Source organism: Stegodyphus dumicola, chromosome 1, assembly GCF_044657685.1.
Source record: "Stegodyphus dumicola isolate Sdum_Otavi_A_Nest chromosome 1, ASM4465768v1".
Taxonomy (NCBI): domain Eukaryota; kingdom Metazoa; phylum Arthropoda; class Arachnida; order Araneae; family Eresidae; genus Stegodyphus; species Stegodyphus dumicola.
The window spans coordinates 87,147,183-87,169,606 of record NC_140768.1 but is presented as its reverse complement, the minus strand read 5'-3'; the positions used below and the strand labels follow the sequence as shown (position 1 = coordinate 87,169,606).

The following is a 22,424-nucleotide window of genomic DNA, read 5'->3' as shown; positions in this document are numbered from 1 at the left end:
AATTTATTATTATCACAAAATGGTTAAATTCCCTCAGATATTTTTTCAGTTTTACAATATCTCACAGTAGTCATCTTCTAGCTACTCAAACGTTCCAAAGAACTTAATTCAAAACAGCTAGAGAAAGCTAATCCGTGAATTTGCTACAGTCAACAAAAGCAGCGTTCTAAACAACAACAAACTAAGTAACTTCTATGAACTGAGAGGTTTTCCCCCTTTTATAAGATTTTAAAATCGCGTGCGAGAATTTTCTAGTACTTTCTCGAAATCAAAAAGAGATATTTATTAAATGTTACATGCACGTGCTCTTGTATTTTCAATTTTCCGGCTTAGCTTTCTTTTAATATTCATCACGCGCTGCACTGCACGGGAAATAAAACCATTTAATTTTTAATTTACTATTCAACTAACATAAGCTATTTAAATAACAAATCTGTAACAGTATGCATGTGTATATGTATGTATACACAAATATACATATGTATACATAAAGACATCTATCCATCCATCCATTCATGTATATAAACATACATTTCTGAATCTGGCCCCAATAATAGAAGAGTAGCAAATTTATTTTATCAAAAGAAACAATTTAGATTTCTGGAACTTTCCACAAAAATTCTCCTATAAATCTTCACATTGTCACAGACTGCAATCAGTAGTTACACCTCCAACTACTAAGATTGATAAACAAAATGCAGTGCAAAGTGCAGCTAAAGAGCAAAGTTAAACTGGGGATAGTTCTCGGAACCCATGCTGAGATAACAGCTAACAATAACTAGTGAGAACAAGCAGATGCTCTCTCCGCTCTTATATAGTTTCCACTGTGCCACTGAGGTATTTTTACTACTTTCTGCTTCTTGTAATTCCTGGAAGGCAATACGAGGGTCGAATTATGGTTACAACTGATATAGTGATGATGATACAGGGACCAGATCAAAAGGTTGCCAAGTTTGGCGATTTCTCATCAAATTGGCGAGAAGCCATTTATTCAATGTTAAATAGACTTGCCCTTGTATTTTTCCGTCATAGCTAGTCTCTAAAGATTTTTGATATTGCATTAAACAGAAAAATAAAATAATTTCACATATAATTACGCTAAAATCATCTGTGTACAAAATTCATAACAACATATAGTATATATAAATGAGAAAACCAACCCTTTACCCAGCTTAGAAGTCTTTATTCTGTTCTTGTTTTTTTGCAATTGTTTGTTGTAGTTGTATAAGTCTAATTACAGAAATGTTTTAAATGATGAAAATATTCATATTTTGGCAATGTCAAATTTTAAAGAAAATTAAATTTAAATAAATAGCAAAAGCTAACTTTAGCTAACTTTTCTGGTTTTTGTATACTTATATTTATTAAAGTTTTATACTTGTAATGAAAATATAAAATTGTAAAAAGTTTGATTCCCATACGACAAAAGTTGACTGAATTTTTTTAATTTCAAAATTTACACTTTTTAATGTCATTTTCAACTTGTTGGTAATAAGTTAGAGTAAATCGAGGAAATATATTTAAATGAAGTGCAGAAAAAATGTATATGATTTAATAGGCCATACAAGGGAGTCATGTGGTGTTCATTTTAATTTTTTCTCTTCACTAATAAATAGAGTTTTTTTTTATTTATTTATTTATTTTATTTATTATTATTATTATTATTATTATTATTATTATTATTTTTTTTTTTTTTTTTTTTTTTTTTTTTTTTTGTGCTGTCATTTTGGTTAACACATGCTTCATTAAGGGTCACAATGTATTCCCATTCATCTCCTGCTAAATAGTGTTCGTTCATACAGGATTCTGCAAATTGGTCTGCGTTTAGCCACTTGCCTTGGCAAACCTGGTGAACATTTTTTTTTTTTTTTTTTTTTTTTTTTTTTTTTTTTTTTTTTTTTTTTTTAGCCTTAAGTTGTAATACATGGTGTTATGTTCCTTTTTAGGAAAGACACAGAAACACAAAATTTAAATTTTCCTAACTGGCTAACCTACTCCTATTCAGATAAAAACATTGCATTGTGTTTGATGTTTAACGGATTAACCCCTAATTTGTAGACTGGTGAATGCATGGAGAAAGATAAAATAAAATCATACAATTAAATCTTCCAGAAAATTGTCATTTTATTTAGAAAAGCATTAGGTAAACTGAAGATTTTCAAGGTGATAAAAAATATAGATAAAAAAAAAATAATAATAAGATTTACCCGGTTTTAAAAAAAATAAATAAATAAATAAAATAAAAATAAAAATAAAAAAATAACCAACATAGGATAATTTTTAAACTTTGATATTGCACTATTTCTATTCAGTATACGTTTTCATATCTATTATACTCTATTCGTAATTGCATAAAATTTTGTTTTAACAAGATTGTTTGATAATGTTATGGTATAACAAATGTAAGTTCAACAATATTGCACATATAAAATTACTTAACCAAAAGTAAAAACAACTTTAACAAATTTCTAGGAGTAAACAAAATTAGAATTTTCATTAACAAATTCTTGCCAACAGAATTAGGTAAAGTTTTATCAAGTCATCAGAAACACTAAACGATTAATCTTAACAAAATTTAATTATATTTACAAAAAAAATCAATTAACTTTAACAATATATTTAAGAATGCCCATTTATTTACCAATAGGTTCTAAGTTAGTACTCCACCTGTACACACACACACACAAAAAAAAAAAAAAAAAAAAAAAAAAAATTAAAGCAAAGATAACTATTTTTTCCTCAACCAAGTACTTAGCTAATCAAATTAAATTGAAAATTGAATTTAAGGGAAAAAAGACTTATCTTCCACGATTTGTCCATTGGCAGGAGCTCCCTCATCAGCCATAGCGCACGGGAATTCTAGTTAAGTTGAAATATATGAACAGTTTAACCGGTCTTCGGAAGGTCAATAACTAATGTCATTAGCAGTAAAAGTTCTTTTTCTTTAAGTAGTAATAATCAAAGGCTGGAGACATCTCTCAGGACACAGCTTAGAAATAACTGGAATACCAGACATTCACTTCTGGATCACTGGATAACAAGAGCAGCCAAAATTCGGTGAATGATGAAGCCCTCGTAAGAACAGATTGCGAAAACAGCTGGTATCTTTTCTTGGAGATCATGGATGGGTGAAATGTTAGAAGCGACATAACATAGCTAGGTGAAGAAGAGCCTCGATGTCTGATAAAGTAGTTTAAGGTTGAAAAAACATATTGATCCCAAAAACCTTCCGGTTCAGTGAATTAATTGTGGAGACATAGTGGATTATAGATTGGCCGATGATGATGAGTGGATGCATACTTAAGTTTACAAAGCTCTGAAGCATTTATTTGGAGAAAATTACTGCCATTGGAAAACACCATAAAGTTTTCAGACCTAAGCCACGAAAACTCAGCAAACGGCTGGCATCCATATAGTAAGCCTCCGGCAAACAGAGGTCAAGCAAAGCAGCTCTTCCAAAGCGTAACTGACGCAATGAGTCAGGGGCAAGAAGAAGGCCTTACTCCTGCGAAAACTTTTAGGTATGACGGAACAGCCACCTTGGCTAAACCCACACCTGAAAAGGTGAAAAAAAACAGTTGTTGAAAACTCCCATCTTAAGCAATGCAAAACTTTTTTCCGAGAGTTGAACTAAACCAGAACTTAATTATCACGGCAAGTTCATGCCAAAACCAAGGCCAGTCTGAGCAGGTGCAGAGACCCAGAATGGCAAGCCTGACAGGAAGTGGCTTTTCAAGTCCAAAGAACGTACATTTTTTCGTTGAAAGTGAACTTTTGTAACTCTTCTTCCCCCTTTTCTTGTTAGAGGAAAAACTTAGGAAGTTTTGTTAATTAAAAGGCTATAACTTAAAATTGATTAAAGCTAGGATTATGAAAGTAGTCTCAAATTAAAGTACTAATTTTTCTGCATCTATTGATATTAAATTCTAAGGGTTTAACTTAAGTCATGAAAATTCTAGTTTATTATGTGAAAATTTACCAAGATCCATTGTGTGAGCAAATCACGAATACAAGCAAAAATGAATGACACTAGATAAAAAATTTGTATAAATTGAGATAAACTAAATTGATCAAAATATACCAATAATAAACCAATAAATTAATAAAATCAAAACATGTTGTGTAGCTTAAAATTTAGAGTATCGACACATTAAAATTTTGATTACTGTGATTAAATTAATTACGTTAAATTTTCTACACAACAATGGTTTATTATTTTATTTATTTTTGCTAGAGATGTAAAAGACTTTGGAAAGGATTTCTAAAGCAGCAGATTTTTTTCTTTTACCAATGATTTAATTTCAGAAGTATTAGAAATAGTATGTATCTTTTTCGAGTATTTGTTTTGTGTGTTCTTTCCAGGTAGAAGTAATGACTGATGTTTTTCCTTTCCTGTTAATAATGTTACTTATTTCGTTTGCTCTTAGAAATATTAATACCATGCATTTCGCATCTTTGAATTATGGAATAGGAATATTTCTCTTCAGAAGTGCGAAAACTTATTCTTCAATCCACAGCTTGTTCACATCTGACATTTTGAAAGAATAAATTTAATAGGAACAGATGATATTTCTCATTTTAAATAATAAACTATTGCCACGCAGTTTTATTCCAAAACTTTTTGTTTTTTAATATTTGTGGAAGTTATTCTAAAACTGTGTTAACACCCTCTGTACTTTGAAAATGAGTAGCATTAAATGCTCCACCATGTAGTTAATATGACAACCAGTTCACTTTTGAATAAACTAACAAAGCTTTTGTGATTTTCTGTACGTTAGTTTTATTTTAGGTTTTACATGGATTAGGAAGAAGGTTGTTTACTAAAAATGCTCAACACTTTCCTCTAAATGAATTAAAGATAATTACTTCTTCACTTGTTTGTTATATCATTTTGGTAGCTGTTCACTTGTTATGCATTCAAAACTTTTAATCTATTTTCATAAGTCTGAAGAAACAGGCATATGCTATATCCTATTTAATAAGTTTTTTCTGTTAATTCACCTAGAATTTTCACTTCAATAAGTTCCATCAGAATTCATATTAGTTAAAGCATAAATAAGTGCATATTTGAGTTCAAAGAGAGAGCTTTTGCAAACTTGTGTGACTGTTAATCTGTTATACTTCCCAGTTGGTTCAATTTATTTATTGGCTTTAGTTTCTACCAGCCTCATTTGCTCCACAAATGCTTAGGGTACAGCCAAGAAAAATTTTTAGGTGCATGTTAATATGTATTTCATGTACGATTTAATCTGAACTTGCATTATAAATTTATCGCAAGTAGCAGAAATTGTATTACATTATACTTCTGAGTTTTTTGTAACTGTGAAATTGACATGTTAGTAATTAGTTCTTGAGTTCTTCCTCACCTTGAGTTGTGATACCTGTAGAAGACAGAATGGGACAGTAAGTCATCTGACTGTTCTTGCAGTTGAAGTAAATTTGGCACTTTTCCCTAGAAATGGAAAACCGTGCATGTTCATTTCTAAGAAAAAAGGGATTTGATTAAAAAGGTTCTTTAAAATAATTCTGTACCTCATATATTATGAATATTTGTAAATAGGCTCTTTGCATTTGCTATTCCAAATTTAAATTGGGAGACCCTTGCGGATTGTTAAATTGGGAAATTTTTGCAAATGATGTAGCGAAATCTCTTTCCTTCAAGAATTCCATTTGCGTTTATTCACAAAAATATTAATAAAACAATTTATTTCAATGTACAGATTTTATGTAAAAATTGTGATAAAAAATTAAATCTAAAAGTAAATGGCATTTACTTTTTTGTACACTTTGTATCCTTTACCAGTAATAATAATTTTTTTCATCTTTTATGTTCTAACACCAAAAAAAGTATATTTTACGTAAGCAAATAATGATAATAAGGTAATAATGATGCAGAATCTGTTTATATAGCAATAAAACATACTTTGCATCAATGAAAACTTTCTGCATATGTTAAAACAAATGAAATTTTGAATTTGAATTATATCCTGCATATATCTGAAATAGATTTTAAGAAAATAAACTCATTTTGTCATGCAAAAGGTACTTTCTCTGATGCATAGAAATGATAATGAAAATGATAAAATATAACTGCAGGAATCTATAAATCAAACATGTTAGTAATTAATATTTTTTTCCCTGTTTTGATAGGAGTTCAGTCTGTGAGTGCTGCGGAATTCCAGAAGGCTGTAAGAATTAAATAATTTTTTATCACTTTAAATAAATATAAATAATAACTCATGAAAAATTTTAGGCTGTTTTAACCTTTTCACATGGGCTATAGAGATTAGTTTTTAATGTATTGGATCCATTTAGTCAACTATTCATTCAAGAAGGAGCTAAAAAAACCAATTGACAGGGTCTACCATTTCCTGTTCTAAATTTCATTAACAAAGTGAAGCCTCCATAATAAACTAAATTCCTTTGTTTCTTATTTAATGTAATGAATGCATGGGACATCTCAGCCCTTAAGAAAAGGTTAAATCAAACTGGTTAGTGCATCCAAATAAAAAATCTGATGTGGACACCTTATGACTTCCTTGTATGATCTATTAAATTAAGCACTTTTTTTGCTGTCTTTCATTTAAACTAATTTCTTCGAATTATTTTAACTTAATTAACTGATTTCTCAAGTAATAAGTTGAAAATGACATAATAAAGCACAAATTTTGAAAATTTATTATTATTATTATTTTTAATTTGACATCGCCAGAACAGGAATATTTTTGTCATTTAAAATGCTTCTTGGAAGTACGTGACTAACACCGCCGGTTGCGTAAATAAAGGCCAGGTAAGGATTTTTAATGCCAGGTAAGGGGTATGAGTATACAGTCAAAAGTCGTTAATCCGGACTCGTCGGGACTTCGGCGATTCCGGATTATCGATTTTTCCGGATTATAGATCATCAGTTTAAATCTCGTAAGATGGCATGCAGAAATTCTAAAATTAAAAATATGAAACCGTAATTTATGAAATAAAGAACAATTATGATCTAAAGGGTATCAAAATTTACAAAAAAAAAAAAAAAAAAAAAAAGCTTAATATTTATTTGTTTACTTTATTAAACATTTCTTTAAATGTAAGTTGTTTAAGTTGCTTCGTTTTATGTGATAATACTTTCTCTTTAATTCTATAAACAGACATAATTTCTTGTTCAGTTACGAAGTTCCGCTGTTCAAGTCCTGTTAATTGCTGTGCCGAGAATACCGACTAACTTGTCAATAGAAATTTTTTCGTTTTCACTAACCTCTCTGTCACATTCTTCATGTCTTTATCCATTTTTTGCAGCAATTCCACTTTTTGTTTGATGGACATCGAAACATACTTTCATTTTGTACGATCCTTTGGGAGCTCCAGAATCGGAAATTCTTTTTGACATAATCGAAAGTTCAAGTTTACTTTTATAGTATTGCTCTTACAGTCTGCAAAAAATAATAAGCCGGATCAAATTCGAAAATTAAAGAACAACGCAATCATCAACATTAACTGAAATAGATAATTAGATAATTTTAGCTTATACCGTCCGTTATACATAAAACGTGCATGCAAAAACGTATTCTGCACTTGCGCACATACATATGCGCAGAAGTAAAAGGTCTTACGCGCATGTGTCATCGCGGCGCATGCGCAGAATGTTTTTAGCTTTGAGGTCCGTATTATAGATCATTCTGGATTATGGGTGTCCGAATTAACGACTTTTGACTGTATAAATATATGCTTTTGCTATTGCTGATTTGCAATAAAAAAAGGGAGGTGCACAACTAGATGTTACAGCAGTTGTATGACTAATATTTTTTGAGTTATGCGGGAGATACATATGTACATACGTCACGAAAAAAACCATTTTACAATTAATTTTGGAAAAAATCTTTTAATCTGTCTGTAGATATGGGTGTTACTCAAAAAATTATCCAAATGGATTTGGGAATGGTCAAAATGGACATTTCTGTTGAACTATGATACCCGAAATTTTTCATGATTACAATACTTCGTTTACTTTGTACAAGAAAGCAAAAATGTATGACAAGAAGTAAAAATATTTATAATAGTTTTCAAAAAACTTATTTTAATTTATTCTAAATTATTTGCACATGTTCCAGAAGTTGTATCAAAATTAAACAGTCTGCAAGTTGCTGAGACACTTTAAAATCATATGATGCACACTTATTAGGGGTTCACTTCAAATATTGTGATAATTCTGATGTGCTTAATAATTATTAAATGTTAAAACTTAATGTTTCAGAGCATTAAGTGGTCATCTATGTCTGTATTTTACATATAAATGTATTCTCTCCTTTTCTCTGTTTTATTTATAAGAAATTAGAGTTGTGCAATATCATATCAACTAACTTGATGTTCATTTTTAGCTCTGACATTTTGATATGACAGAGTTTGCATACCCGTGGAAGAATGTCAGATTTTTATATTTCTTTATGTTTTGTTTATTTCTTTATGGTCTTGATTTTTTTTAAGTATGCTATTTTTAAATATGCTATACTATACTGTATAAAATACTATACTGAGTATTTTATACTCTCTATAATATAAAAAAGAAAATGTTTAGAGAATAATATGCAAATTCTTCTTACCAAATAAAGATGCAGAAATCTGGTCTTTGAATATAATTTTTTGATTTTATTCTGTTGTGCTAAGTATAAATATTTGGTTGTAATGGAAGTTTTCCACCAAGAAACATACTTAATAAAGTTAGGGGGTGTAAAAAAAAAAAAAAAAAAAAAAAAAACATGAAAGCAGTACCTTTAGTGCGGGTAGTAATCATCCAAAGCTATGATTTTCTGTTAATGTTTTGGTAATTTTTCAATGCCTTCAGCCCAGAAACTTGGTGGCTGCAAGTCCAAAAACTGACGAACCGCATTTTGGAAATCCTGTGCAGAATGGAAGATAGCACCAAACAAGATGTAGTTGGAGGTGTGATAAACAGTAGAAGTCCAAAGGAGCGATGCCAGGGCTAATAGGATGGGTGTAGCAGAAGATCCCATTTGAGTCTGTACAGAGCCCAACCAGTGGATGCAGACACATGTGACCTTGTATTATCTTGATGGAATGTTACCTTTTTATGCTGGAACTCAGCTCAATGTTTTTTCTTGATAGCAGCATCAACATGGACTAGCATCATGCTGTACATCTTACTTTCGAAGGTTTTACCTTTTCCTAGATACTCTTTGTGAACGATATCACAGCAATCCTGCCAAATACAAAGCATGATCCTTTTGTTACTCAAATTGTGCTTTGTGAGGCTGCCGACAGGCTCACTTGGCACAGACCCACCCCTTTTTCGGCCTGTGTTGTTGGAAGTAAATCTACTTTTCATCACAAGTGACAATGCGGTCCAGAGTTTTGTCCTTGCATTGATATTTGAGCAGATTTATACAGGCCTGAACACATCTGTCCTTATCTGCTTGAGTCATGAGCTGACTCAAGCAGATAAGGACCCACCGATTGAACTTGTATGTCATCCAGCGATTGAACTTGTATGTCACGTTTATGCTATGCATAGAGTGACTGATAGACATGACACTAACGTCTAACTCCTTAGCAAGCTCTGGAAGGGTTACATACTGATCTTCCGCAAGTTCTTGTAGGTGGGCCTCGATATGTCATATATCAGTAGTCCAGTCTTACATTAGTAGGGCAGACTTTAAAAAAAATTTTCAGTAATATTCTTGAAAAGTTACAAAATGGAACAAAGTTAAAATTAGAAACAAATGAGTAAATGCAATCAAATTGTGCTACAAGAAAATTAAATCTAAAAAATCAGTTTAAAAGTAACAAAGAATCATTTGAAAAAATTAGTAGAAGTTATTATAGGATAAAGTAATAAATAAATTTTGATACTTATGCATTATTCCATTGAGCATGAAAGGGTACCATGTCCAAATAGCCACAAAAAATAGCCCATGGCAAAATAGCTCATAACAGAACAGCATGAATCAAAGGCCTGTGAATTATGTCCTGTGAACAGGTTTAAAATTTTTTAGTATCTAAAATGCAGATGCTGTAAAAGAGTGCCATGACAAGTGTCTAAATCAGCAGTTATAAGCTGCACCCATAGAGTAACCAGACAAATTAAAAGAATACATGATGAAATAAGAAAGGTGAATGATGTGTGTTTCGAAAGAGTGGCATTTAAATTCTTATTAAAACTGATTATTTTGTCATCTGCATTTCAAACTGCTGGAGTCGTTTTCATTTACTGAGAAGATATTGTACAAAAAAAAAAAAAAGAAAGAAAGAAAGAAAGAAAGAAAAGAAAAGAAATAAAATGCTTCGAAATAGAGCTATAACATTAAATTTTGTTACAAACTTGAAAAATCTGCTACTGAAACGTTAGAGATGATTCAAACAGTATATGGTGATGCGTCATTATTGAGCACAAAAGTATAAATGGTACAACCGCTTTAAATGTGTGCTCAAAGCATTGAAGATGAACTAAAGGTAGGGTACCCTTCAACTTCAACTTCAAAATGAAAAAATTGTAGAGAAAATTCACTGGACTATGAATTCCTGAAAATCAATCAATTAATCAGTATTTTTAGATGGAGGTGTTTTTCTGATTAAGAAAGAGGATAAGATGAGTTAGAAATTAACTTTTTGATTCTGAGTAATGGTTTATTATACCTGATGCAAGACAATGCTGTACACACAGAGTACAGCATTGTCTGTGCAACAATATCTTCCTAAGCATTCAGTTGGAGAGATAAATCATCCACATTATTCTCCCAACTTTCACCAACTTTTTTTTTTTTTTTTCCTTCTTTTTCTGAAGCTTAAGATGGCCATGAAAGGACAAAGATTTGAAAACATCTCAAATATTAAATCAAATGTTTAATGAATATTTTGCTGTTGGTTAGTTCCAGTGCATATAAGCAGCATTTTGATGACCTTTCAGCTTTGAAAAAATTGCTTAGATGACGATTATTCTGAAAGAGATAATTTTATTTGAAGGTTAGAAATCTTTTTCTTATTTATGAGAAATTGTTTATTCATTTTATGTGTGATCTTGTACATTTGCGTGCAAATGCCATATGAAAAATATCTATGTTCAAATCTGATGTTATACACATAAGCCAGCAAATTTACATATGCTGGATTATTAAAAAATGTTTCGCAGTCATTTGTGAAGTAGGGTCTTGTAGTAATGATTGTCATATGCAGGTTATAATATCCTACAAAAGTTTCGTATGCTATGGCCTGTATTTTAAATTATGATTGTTGTATAATTTATGGAAAATTTATGATTTTTTAGTAAAACTATATCGAAGTACCATAAGGATCCTGAAATATGAATATCAGTATTTGTTTTTATTTAAAAATGTATGAAATGTGTATAAAATATTTTTATTTATTTTTAGATATTAAAGCTGGATATGAATTTTGTCAAATGATATAAAATTTAGTATTCACATAAAACGTTTTTAGAACTAAACTAGCAATAAGATGTTTATAATTATATTTAGGCTATTTTGTCATAAGCTATTTTCATGGCTTATGGCGTGAAAGTTGATGGAGATCCTACCAAACTTACAGCATTCATTTTGGCAGAAATTTAAAAGAATAGTGTTACTTTATTTTCTTCCTTCACATTTGTACGAGGTTCGTGAGGATTTGGAGTGAATAATGATGAAGTATCAAAACTCACTTTATTGGCCAGTATTGCCAGGACAGCTCCAAAACACGTTTTTACAATCGTCAGTGAACTACTATAAACACGCTGACACGATCAGCGACATAGCCTTAAGGTTATTAAGCTATCGCAGTGGAGACAGCTTCACGGCAAAGCACTAGAGTACAGCACCCAACTCTTGGTCTGCTTGGTCTTTCTGGAAACTCCACATACTCTCAAGACTCTCCATGCTACAACTCGCGATGCACTCGACGACACACAGAGCACAGCTCCCGAATCTTCGGTTCAGTCGTTCCCAGAGCTCAACATGCTCTCTCGATGATGCACTAATCACGATACACTACAAGACTCTTTTGGTGCACTCGGCGACCCACTTGCGCTGCCCGGCTGTCAACTCGACCGACTCTGCAGGGATTGACTCACTAGACGACTAACTCGCTAGATGACCAACTCATACTAACTAACTCGCACTCCAGACGAGGCACTCTTACTCGCCTTCTCGACGAGGCACACTCTCGCACTGCAGTCCAGCAGGGTTTATATAGCTTTCGGCTTGTGATTGAGAACATTCTGGGCTAAACTGGTAAGAATTCGTTCCAGAAGGTTCTCCAACCGTCCAAGGTATATCACAAATTTTGTCGCTAAATTGGCAATTTCTTGTCAAATGTGGCAACCCTGCCTTCCCTTGCTATTTTATGGAAACCTAAGCCTGCTTTGCGGGGAAGCTATCTTACCACACCTGTACATTTCATAACACTGCCCCCTTCCAAGGACTGCACGTCCCGGGCAGTGCAACCCTTAGTCAGAAGCCAAATTCGATACAATTGAAACATTTTAAATCATACAGGTAACATAACTAAAGAAACAAATATTTAGAATATGTACAAGTTTTATACACAAATTAAACACATAAAAATTTTTAATTATATTAAAGTTCAGAATGAATTTCAGTCTTTTCTTTAAGTTATATTCATTCATTAAGTTAGTCAAATACTTTTCTACTGCAGTTCTCAGATGTATTTCTGATATGCATATCACAGTCTGAAGATTCAGTTCTTTCAGGCTTTTCATCCACAGGAAAATCTAAATCAGCTCATACACCACTCTAGTTTATTCCCATCATGTATACAGTTCACCTTGGTATTCTCAACTGCTGGTACATGCCCATTTATATCCATTTCCTAGGAACCAATTCCGATGTTTGCATCAGAACCATGAACTGAGCCCGATACTTTCCAAATGCAAGTATCCTGGTTTAGAATCAAGTCTTTGTCTGCATAATTTTCACTATGAGACGCACACATAGTTTGCAAAGTGAGTGAATTTTCTTGCAATACTGGAGTACACTGCTTAAGCTGTACATCATCGAGAAGATGATTTAACACTTGCTGACTGCGTTTCCATAACTACATTATCAGTTTCTACGAACTTGAGAGTCACATTTTCACTTTCTTCTATCTCTACTTCAGGTACGTGAGAATCAAAATCTTCGTTCCTGTCTTTTGTTTCTTCATGTTTTCGTTCTTTTTCTGTAATTCTGTTAGATATTTCATCGATCATTTCTGGATCTTTCTCAGGCAGTTCGTTAGCTACTTCCTTCATTTCTTCATCCTTTGATTCTCCAGATGCCACTACTGTCATTTTTATATCTTTTTTTTATGGCTGCACTTTCTTCTGTAAGCTCCACTTTCATCTGCTGGAGTTGATCTCGCACCTTTTCATGGCTGACATTTATTTCTTCTTGTCTGGCTTTCATCTCTTTCAGTCCGGCTTTGATTTCAGCCTTAATCTCCTCCTGCCTGGCTTTCATCTCAGCCCTCATCTCAGCTAAGAAGTCCATCCTAGTCTTCGTTTCCTCCGCCATGGCTTTTCTCTGCAAGCGGTTTACTGGCATTCACTCGCAAATTCCACTTCTGACACCAATTGTTGCATTTTTTTTTTCTGACACCAATTGTTACGTTTTTTTACTTCCTTCATGTTCGTATGGGGTTCGTGAGGATTTGGAGTGAATAATGACAATACTACTTGATGAAGTATCGAAACACACTCTATTGGCCAGTATTGTCAGGACAGCTCTAAAACACGTTTTTACAATCGTCGATAACTACTATAAACACACTGACACGATCAGCGACACAGCCTCCAGGGTATCAGATTATCAAGGTGGAGACAGCTTCACGGCAAAGCACTAGAGTACAGGTCCCGACTCTGCTCGGTCATTCTCGGAACTCCATGTACTCTCGAGACCCTTCACACTACAACTCACGATGCACTTGATGATACACAGAGCACAGCTCCCCACTTTTCTGTTCAGTTTGTCCCGGAGCTCAACACACTCTCTCAACGATGCACTAACCGTGATACACTACGAGACTCTTTCGGTGCACTCGAGGACCCACTCGGCGCTCACTGCCCGGCTGTCAACTCAATCGACACCACAGGGATTGACTCGCTTGACAAGACACCAACTCGATACTAACTAACTCACACTCCAAACGAGGCACTCTGACTCGCCCTCTTAACAAGCACACTCTCTCACTGCGGACCAGCAGGGTTTATATAGCTTTTGGCTTGTGTTCAAGAACATTCTGGTCTAAACCGGTAAGAATTCATTCCAGAAGGTTTTCTAATCGTCCAAGGTATATCACCAATTTTGTCGCCAAATAGACGATTTCTCGCCAAACCCTGCCTTCCCTTGCTTTTTTATGGAAACCCTAAACCTGCTTTGTAGGGAAGGTATCTTACCGCACCTGTACATTTCGTAACAATATATTGTTCTTTATTTAATCACATATCACATTTTTTTTAATTAAATAATAAACATGCAATTTACGAATGTAGCATATATGTATCAGCACTGTCGATTTTACCAGGAGACATTGATTCTTCATCAGATCTCCCATTATCCCAATAGATTGCTGAATCTTGCAGTTTTTAATTTTTAGCCTAAGGGAAGTGCTTCCCAGCAATAAATGAAATTTATTAAATGAATGAAACATAAATTGTGTAGATTTCATTCCCATACATCCTAGTAATTTTCTTCACAATTTTCCTTATTAAATTTTGTTTGGTCTGGATTGTCTTAAACTACTATAATGCATGTGTAGAATTTTTTTAATGGAGTGTGTTAAAAGTACTTTGACAAATAAAAGCTCTCTAATTTAATGTTTTTTCTGTATAAAAGTATAAGAAAATTATGAAAAGGAATTAGCCAAAGTGTAAAATTAGAATATGTAATTAAATATCAATATATTTTACATCAATTAAATTATAAATAGTTCAAGAACTTAAACCATGTATTATAAAGGAATTTAACTCAATTTGGAGTTCTGATGTGGCATTGCCACAAATCATAAAAAATTTAGGCCTGCAATTTCAATGTTCTGTGTTATGGTATATATATAAAAAAACTAGCTTACTTAAAGCATGAAATTGGTGTGTGGTTTGGGGGTTCATTTGCTGGCTATGTAAAATTTTTTTGCATCCAATATTCATTTAAAACAATCTTTTTTTTTTTTTTTTTTTTAAGCTATGCATATCTTTAGGATTGTCATTCCTATCTGTAGTTAGATTTTGCACCAACGTTTTTGTTTAGTAGTAAGTGGTGTCCCGTTAACTGAAAAGTACTGTACTTTTTATTTGTACCATAGATATTGAACATTTTGTTTTTATGATTTTTATTTTTATTTATTTTTTTTCTAATAACTGTACTTCTTATATATTTCAGTGTCTAATAGAATCCATTGATCTATTTAACATCTTGTGCTTAATGGATTCTGGAATCATCCATACTATTTTCCCTATAATTCGTAGAATTTATGATCATGTGTATTCCAATGTCTACAGTGATCCTGAAGTTCAAGACATTGCAGTGATGGCAAGTGCTATGCGATTTTTTATAAATCATGGTTAGTAAAAACTTTTAACTTACTTTTATGTAAAATTGAGCTTGTATTATTTTTATTATGAGAAAGTGTATGACTGCTGTTCACCTGCGGGTAAAGATGCCTTCATGGCAGATGTAAAAAAAAAAAAAAAGTATTCAGCTTTTATTTATGTTACAGAAGAGGAAAACCTATTGTAGTCCACCCCATCCACTGCAAGAAATTAAACTAGAGGACCTACCAATATTTTGCATCTTTAGCTATTTGACTTCTGATCTTTTTTTGTAGGAAGTTATTATATCCCATTGAAAATTAATTTTAACAGGAATCTGATTTGAAGTGCTAAGACCTAAAACATTAATGGTTCTGCAATCTTTTCATGTTATTAAAAGGTAAACGATAAGTAATCAATCTGTTTTCAAGAAAAAATTTTGGAACGAAGAGGGGGGGGGAGATTAAAAAATTCATGGTTTCAGGGCGGTTTACCAGTGTGCAACAAGGAGTTAAATGCTTTTCATAGTTGTGAAACAAGCGATGTTGAACTCCCTGACAAAATCTCTTATTTTTTGCTTTTCTTTAATCTTTCTGTTGATGCATATTATCATCTAAGTGATGTCAGAAAAGCATATTTGAAACTTTCAAGATGAATTTAATAAAATCTTTCCCAAAAACTTTCAATTCGTACAACAATTGCCTGCACACATCAAATCCTTTATATCTTTTATAAGTTTATATCTTATATTTAATTATATAAGCACACCTCTTCTTACTGTATCCTGCACTGATTCTAAATTTTCACAATCTACTTCCTTTCATTTTGTGATTTCTATGGATGACAGTGTTGTCTGTCATTAGCAAGTGTTCAGCAGCATAAATTTTAAAATTAGGCATTTTGATTATTCTTATCAAACACATTTTTAACATTTTATGCTTCTACAAAATTAAAACTCCAATTCTTTAGAAATATCATCAGCATAGAAAATGACTCATTTATCATTTGTGCAGATTCTTCTTCTGTTAAATACCATTTTCATTTTGCCATTAGAAGTATAAAAATAGTTCGTTAAATGATACACAAAATATCCGTCTTCTTTGTCAGACTCTAAGAGGAATGAATAAAACCATAGCATATCTACCCCAATATTGGCAGAAACAAAAGTATTTGGAAGCACAGAGAATATCTATATGTGTTCAATTGATGCAGTTAATATTCAGCTCTCTTTATTTACATTACTCATTTCCATAATTCCTGCTTTCATTTTGATATAAAATACTAAAAATAAAAAATACAACAACATAATGAAGGTCAACATTCTCCACTCTTAATAAATTCCTCTATAACAGACACAGGCTATACCTAGTGAAAATAACAAAAAAATACTAATTAAAAGTTCTATCAAACAGTATTTTGCATCTTTAGCTATTTGTCTTCTGATCTCTCTCTCTCTCTCTCTCTTTTTTTTTTTTTTTTTTAATTGTAGCAGAATTGAGTTGAATATTTTAAGTGATTTGAATGTTACGTTTGTTGACATCACAAGAAAAAAGGCATTCAGTATAAGATGCTAATCTAGTATCTGCAGTTTATTATAACACATTTGTTATGAACTCAGTTTTGGTTTGCATTTAAATGCTTGTTGTTATTATTACATGCATTTGTTATTATTACATACCATGAATGGTAATCTTTAAGAGAGACATTAAAATTATTAATTGTTTGTTATTTTTTGATGCATACCATTAAATGCCAAACATTAAGGCATAATTTTCCAATCCCCCCTTTTTTTTCCAGTTTTTCTCAGCACATTTCTGTTTTTGCAACAGTGATATAGTATTAGATGTCTTTTGAATATTACTTGCAGATGCTGACTGAAAACACTTAACGTTTTATTACCGCATTTACATCAAATTATCAGTTGAAATTTCTCAAGTAGTGTGGAAACAAAATGGTAAAGATGCCTTTAAGGATTGGCAATGCCCTTTCAAAACAAGCAGTGCCTTCAGTTCCCTTTCATGATGGGCATGTCACATATGCATCAGTCACAAATATTATATCACAGCTGGGTGTGTCATGTATGAATCACTGTTTATTGGTTTTGAGGACGAGTGTATCTCATATGAATTGATTTTTGATAGAACTTTGAACATGATGGAGAGGGAAATGCTCTTTTACCCCCTTCCCTTCTGCTGATGAAAATCTAGAAGATGAACGAGATGATAAGTCAGAAAATGATAACATAAATTTACCAGGTCATTCCAGTATCATGGAGATATAGAATAAAAAGCAGAATGTAGTTAAATCATTTCCCGAATTTTCTAAGGATTATGGCCCAACTAAAGAAATTACCTCTATGGAAAGTCCAAAACCCATTGCTATATTTATGTCTGTTTATTAACTACGAAAATTACTGCATTCTTAGAGAAATTAATATTTGAAATTAATTTATATGCATCTTGAAAAGGTAAGCCATTTTCACCTATAACTCTTCAGGATATGATTTCTTTTAGGAATAAGCATTCTAATAGGAATTAAAAAACTAACAAGCTATCAGGATTTCTGGTCTACTAACGAAATACTGAATGAATCTTATGTGGCGAATTAGCATTTAGGCAATTTCCATTTGAATGATACAGCTTAATGCCAAAAAGAAATGGCAAAGTATTTGATAAACTTTATAAAAGTCATCCTCTATTGACATGTTTGTCAGAACAGTTTGATAGTCTGTTTAGGCCAGGAAAAAATCAGTCAATTTACGAATTCGTGATTTGCCAGTTGAAAGAAGACAGAAGTTCACTTAAACAATACTTGCCTAAAAATTCAATAAAACACTGATGATAAGGTGTGGATGCATTGCAATGAAAGTGGCTATGCTTGTAAATTTGAAATTTATACTGGTAAAACCCAGGAAATCAAAAATTGCAGTGAATATGTGGTAAAAATACTAAATGAGCCCTTGTATGGTAAAAATCATAGACTGTTCATGGACAATTTTTTTACATCTTATGAACTTTTCAAGTGTTTAGAAATGAAAAATGTATTTTGTTATGGAACTGGTATAAAAAGAAAAAGCAAAAACCTTCTCAAAATGGTGAAGGAAGGTTAAGAAATTAAAACTGGGTGATTGTGTCTGTGCAGTAAGTGATGACAAATTAACTTGTCTAGACAAACGATGTATCACCATTTTATTTCATGTAGTCAATCCCATTACTCCATCTAGCAAAGGAAGAAAAGAAAAAACCTGGGCAGAAAAAAGTTTAGATACAATATTTAAAGGCCATTATGATAAAAATATGGACTTTGTGGACTACTTTGACCAATTGAAAAGCTTATACGAAATTGACAGAAGAAGCAAAAAATTGTAGCATAATTTTTTTAATTTTTTTTTTTTTTTTTTAAATTTTATTGGTGTCGCCATTATAAATGCCTGAATTATATATCAAATGCTTCCAGAAAGTAACCCAAATTTAAAAAATACTCAAGTCATTCAGAATGGGCATAAGCAGCAGCATGATACAAATGAGAAACAAATAATCCATACTGAGTAAAAAAGATCAAGCCCTATTAACATAAAAAAAAAACTTCATGTACCAAATGAAAAGAGACTAAAGAATGCAGAACATATGCCAGTAAAATATGGATCTTGGCAGTATGTATGATCTGTAGCACAAGAGAGAAACAGCATAGAACAGGATACGTCTGTGAAACGTGCAATGTTGGTCTATGCATGTACCAAAAAACAAAATGTGCTTTAAACCATTTCACAAAAAAGAAATTACTTATTTAACATTAAAAAAAAACTCTGAGTTTTTTTTATCCATATTATGTATGTTCTTATGTTTTCAGTGTTGTACAAAAATTACATAAATGCTTATTTTTTCTAATGATTTACTTTGTAAAATAATGTAATATATATATAATGAAATTTTTTAAAAAGAATTCACAAATTTCGTCATTTATTGGAAAAGTGTGCGGAACAAGGTTAAGTTTTTTTTTTTCAAACTTAGGAGGTGTGACAAAAAAAAAAAAAAAAAAAAAAAAGACGAGACTGTGTAACTTGAAAAAGTGTGGAGTTGGCAACAACTATTTTAGTTACGTCATCCCACACACCTCTTTTATCCATGGGGCCAGTTTCGATTTAACTTATCACAGAAGTTGGGAGCACTGCGTTGTGAAATGAACATGTGCAACTGCATTCTGCTGGAAAAATTTCTAATGTAAAAACCGAATATCGAATCAACATCAAGTTTCTTGTGAAACTTAAGAAATCATCCACGGAAACATTTCAAATGTTAACTGAGGCTTATGGAGATGAAACTTTGTCTTGTGCGCTTGTGTTTGAATGGTATAAGAGGTTTTTCAGGAGGAAGGGACAAACAATGCATGTCAAAATCAAAATTCAAAGCAATGGTAACTGTCTTCTTCGACATTAATGGGATTGTAATGATTGAGTGGGTTCCCAGTGGCCAGACTGTTAATCAACACTACTACATTGAAGTACTAAAAAGACTTCATGATGAAATTAAGGAAAAAAGGCCACATATTACATGATTGATGGCTGTTGCACCAGGACAATGCATCCGCTCATACGATCCTATATGTTAAGCAGTTTCTGACCAGCAAAAACATTACTGTGTTGGAGCATCCTCCTTATTCACCATATTTGGCTCCAAGCAACTTTTTTTTTTTTTATTTCCTAAAGTTAAATTTTGCTTAAAGGGAAGCCATTTTATCTCAGTTGAAGAGGTTCATGCAAAAACGGAAAATCTCCTGAAGGGCCTTCCAGAACCTTATTTCAGAACTGTTACCAGCAATAGCAACACTGAATGCAGAAGTGTGTGAATGCTGAAGGGGACTACTGTTAAGGTGATAATGTCATGGAGAACTGGTTCTGTAAGTATAATGAAATGATTTATTGAACCAGTCTCTCTCTCTTTTTTTTTTTTTTTTAAGTCCAAAGGGGCTTTGTCCTTGAAGGACTGTTGTTTTTGTTTTGCGTTGAATCACTATAAATGTCCGTTTAACTTTTCAAACTATTGCCACCAAATGTTAAGAGTCCTGCATTATACTAATTCAGAATTAGTATAATGCATTATATTTGAAGAAAGTAAATAATGAAAAATCTTCAGAAATGTATGTATATTTCTCACATTGTGATAAAACAATGGTACATAAAGCCATCGAATTTTGAATGATGTAATCCTACTGCGAATATGGGCATGTGGAAGCCGAAAATTGAAATTTCAAATTTGTTTTATTATTGATTTCATATTTTGTAAAACTTTAAGGAATTTTTGAGTAACAAACTCAACGATTTAAAAGCGAGCAATGGCAACCGTGTACGGGGGGGGGGAACCTTTTTATCTCCAGCGGGCGCAAAACTGTGTATCGGAAATTCTAAAGATATGCGCATTTTAAAATTATTTTGCGACATTGCTACTGAACTGAAATTTGTGGTTTAAGTGGAAAGAACATGATATTTAATAAATAAAGATAACACACAAAACGCTTAAAAAAAGAAAAAAAAAAAAAAAACTTTGGACGTAAATTAAAATCTGAAACCTTTCAGATTTTTTTTTGGGGGGGGGCTTTTTTTTTATATGTGTGTGTGGGGGGGATGTCAGTCGGTCCGTCCGTCCATTATCTTGATTTCTACTTTCATCAACTGCATGTTAGTGTGGCGTCAACTGCATGAGAGAGGATGCAAATATTTTTAACAGTGTTAAAAGAAATTGATAGCTTTATATCCCATCTCTAATTTGAATTGTAAAATATTTCATCATTTCTTCTTCATACTGATGCATATTAATTGTTTCTTTGTAGGTAGTTCAGTGATGCATAAACCAGATAATCTGTACGTCTATATGTTTTGCGATTTGCTCAACTTGTCTTACAAAGACAATTACATAGCATATGAAATTATTCTGCTCATGAAAGAAAATTTGTCACAACTTTGTTATCACAGTAGCATTTTAGAAAAATATTTTCCTACATTTTTTAAAGTAAGTTCACATATTTTTGTGAAATAAGCATACTCTTTTTCTATCTGCTTGTGTTTGTGCTTTAGAAAACAGTTTTTTCTGATTTCAAAACGCAATACAGTCAAAAGTTGTTAATCCGGACTCGTCGGGACTTCTGCGATTTCGGATTATCGATTTTTCTGGATTATAGATCATCAGTTTAAATCTGGTAAGATGGCATGCAGAAATTATACAATTAAAAATATGAAACCGTAATTTATGAAATAAAGAACAATTATGATCTAAAGGGTATCAAAATTTACAAAAAAAAAAAAAAAAAAAGCTTAATATTTATTAGTTAACTTTATTAAACATTTCTTTCAATGTAAGTTGTTTACTAAGTTGCTTCGTTTTATGTGATAATACATTCTCTTTAATTCTATAAACAGACATAATTTCTTCTTCAGTTACAAAGTTCCACTGTTGAAATCCTATAATTGCTGTTTCGAGAATACTGACTAATTTGTCAATCGAAATTTTTTTGTTTTCAATAACCTCTGTGTCACTTTCTTCACTATCAGAAGCAAATTATAATGACGAGGAATTTGATTTAAATCATATCAAAGACGGAATACATCAAGGTGAAATATTACATTTAGTAAGGAATTATAAGCCAAATAAAATAAAAACATCTGCAATGAAGGATAGTGCTGACAGATCAACTTCCAATTCATTGCGCCGCTGCGTCCCCCTTCCCTGCCGCAGAGCAGCGTGAAATTGATAAACAGATTTCGGAATGGTTAGATAAACAAAGGATTTTGCCTTTATCCATTTTTTGCAGCAATTCCACTTTTTGTTTAATGGACTTCGAAACATACTTTCGCTTTGTAGATCTTTTACATATTAGTAAATATATATCGGAAATTCTATTTGAAATAATC

At 32.1% G+C, this 22,424-nt stretch overlaps 1 protein-coding gene across 3 annotated transcripts in view; it reads left to right on the top strand.

Moving 5' to 3' along the window:
* LOC118200846 (AP-5 complex subunit zeta-1-like) overlaps positions 1-22,424 on the top strand; it is a 108,441-nt gene that overhangs the window by 31,702 nt on the left and 54,315 nt on the right. For all 3 annotated transcript variants that reach the window (XM_085817540.1, XM_085817529.1, XM_085817533.1), the window contains exons 9-11: positions 6,151-6,188; positions 15,372-15,552; positions 21,347-21,525. In XM_085817540.1, the coding sequence (XP_085673666.1) occupies positions 6,151-6,188; positions 15,372-15,552; positions 21,347-21,525 (398 nt within the window). The remainder of the gene's footprint in view (positions 1-6,150; positions 6,189-15,371; positions 15,553-21,346; positions 21,526-22,424) is intronic.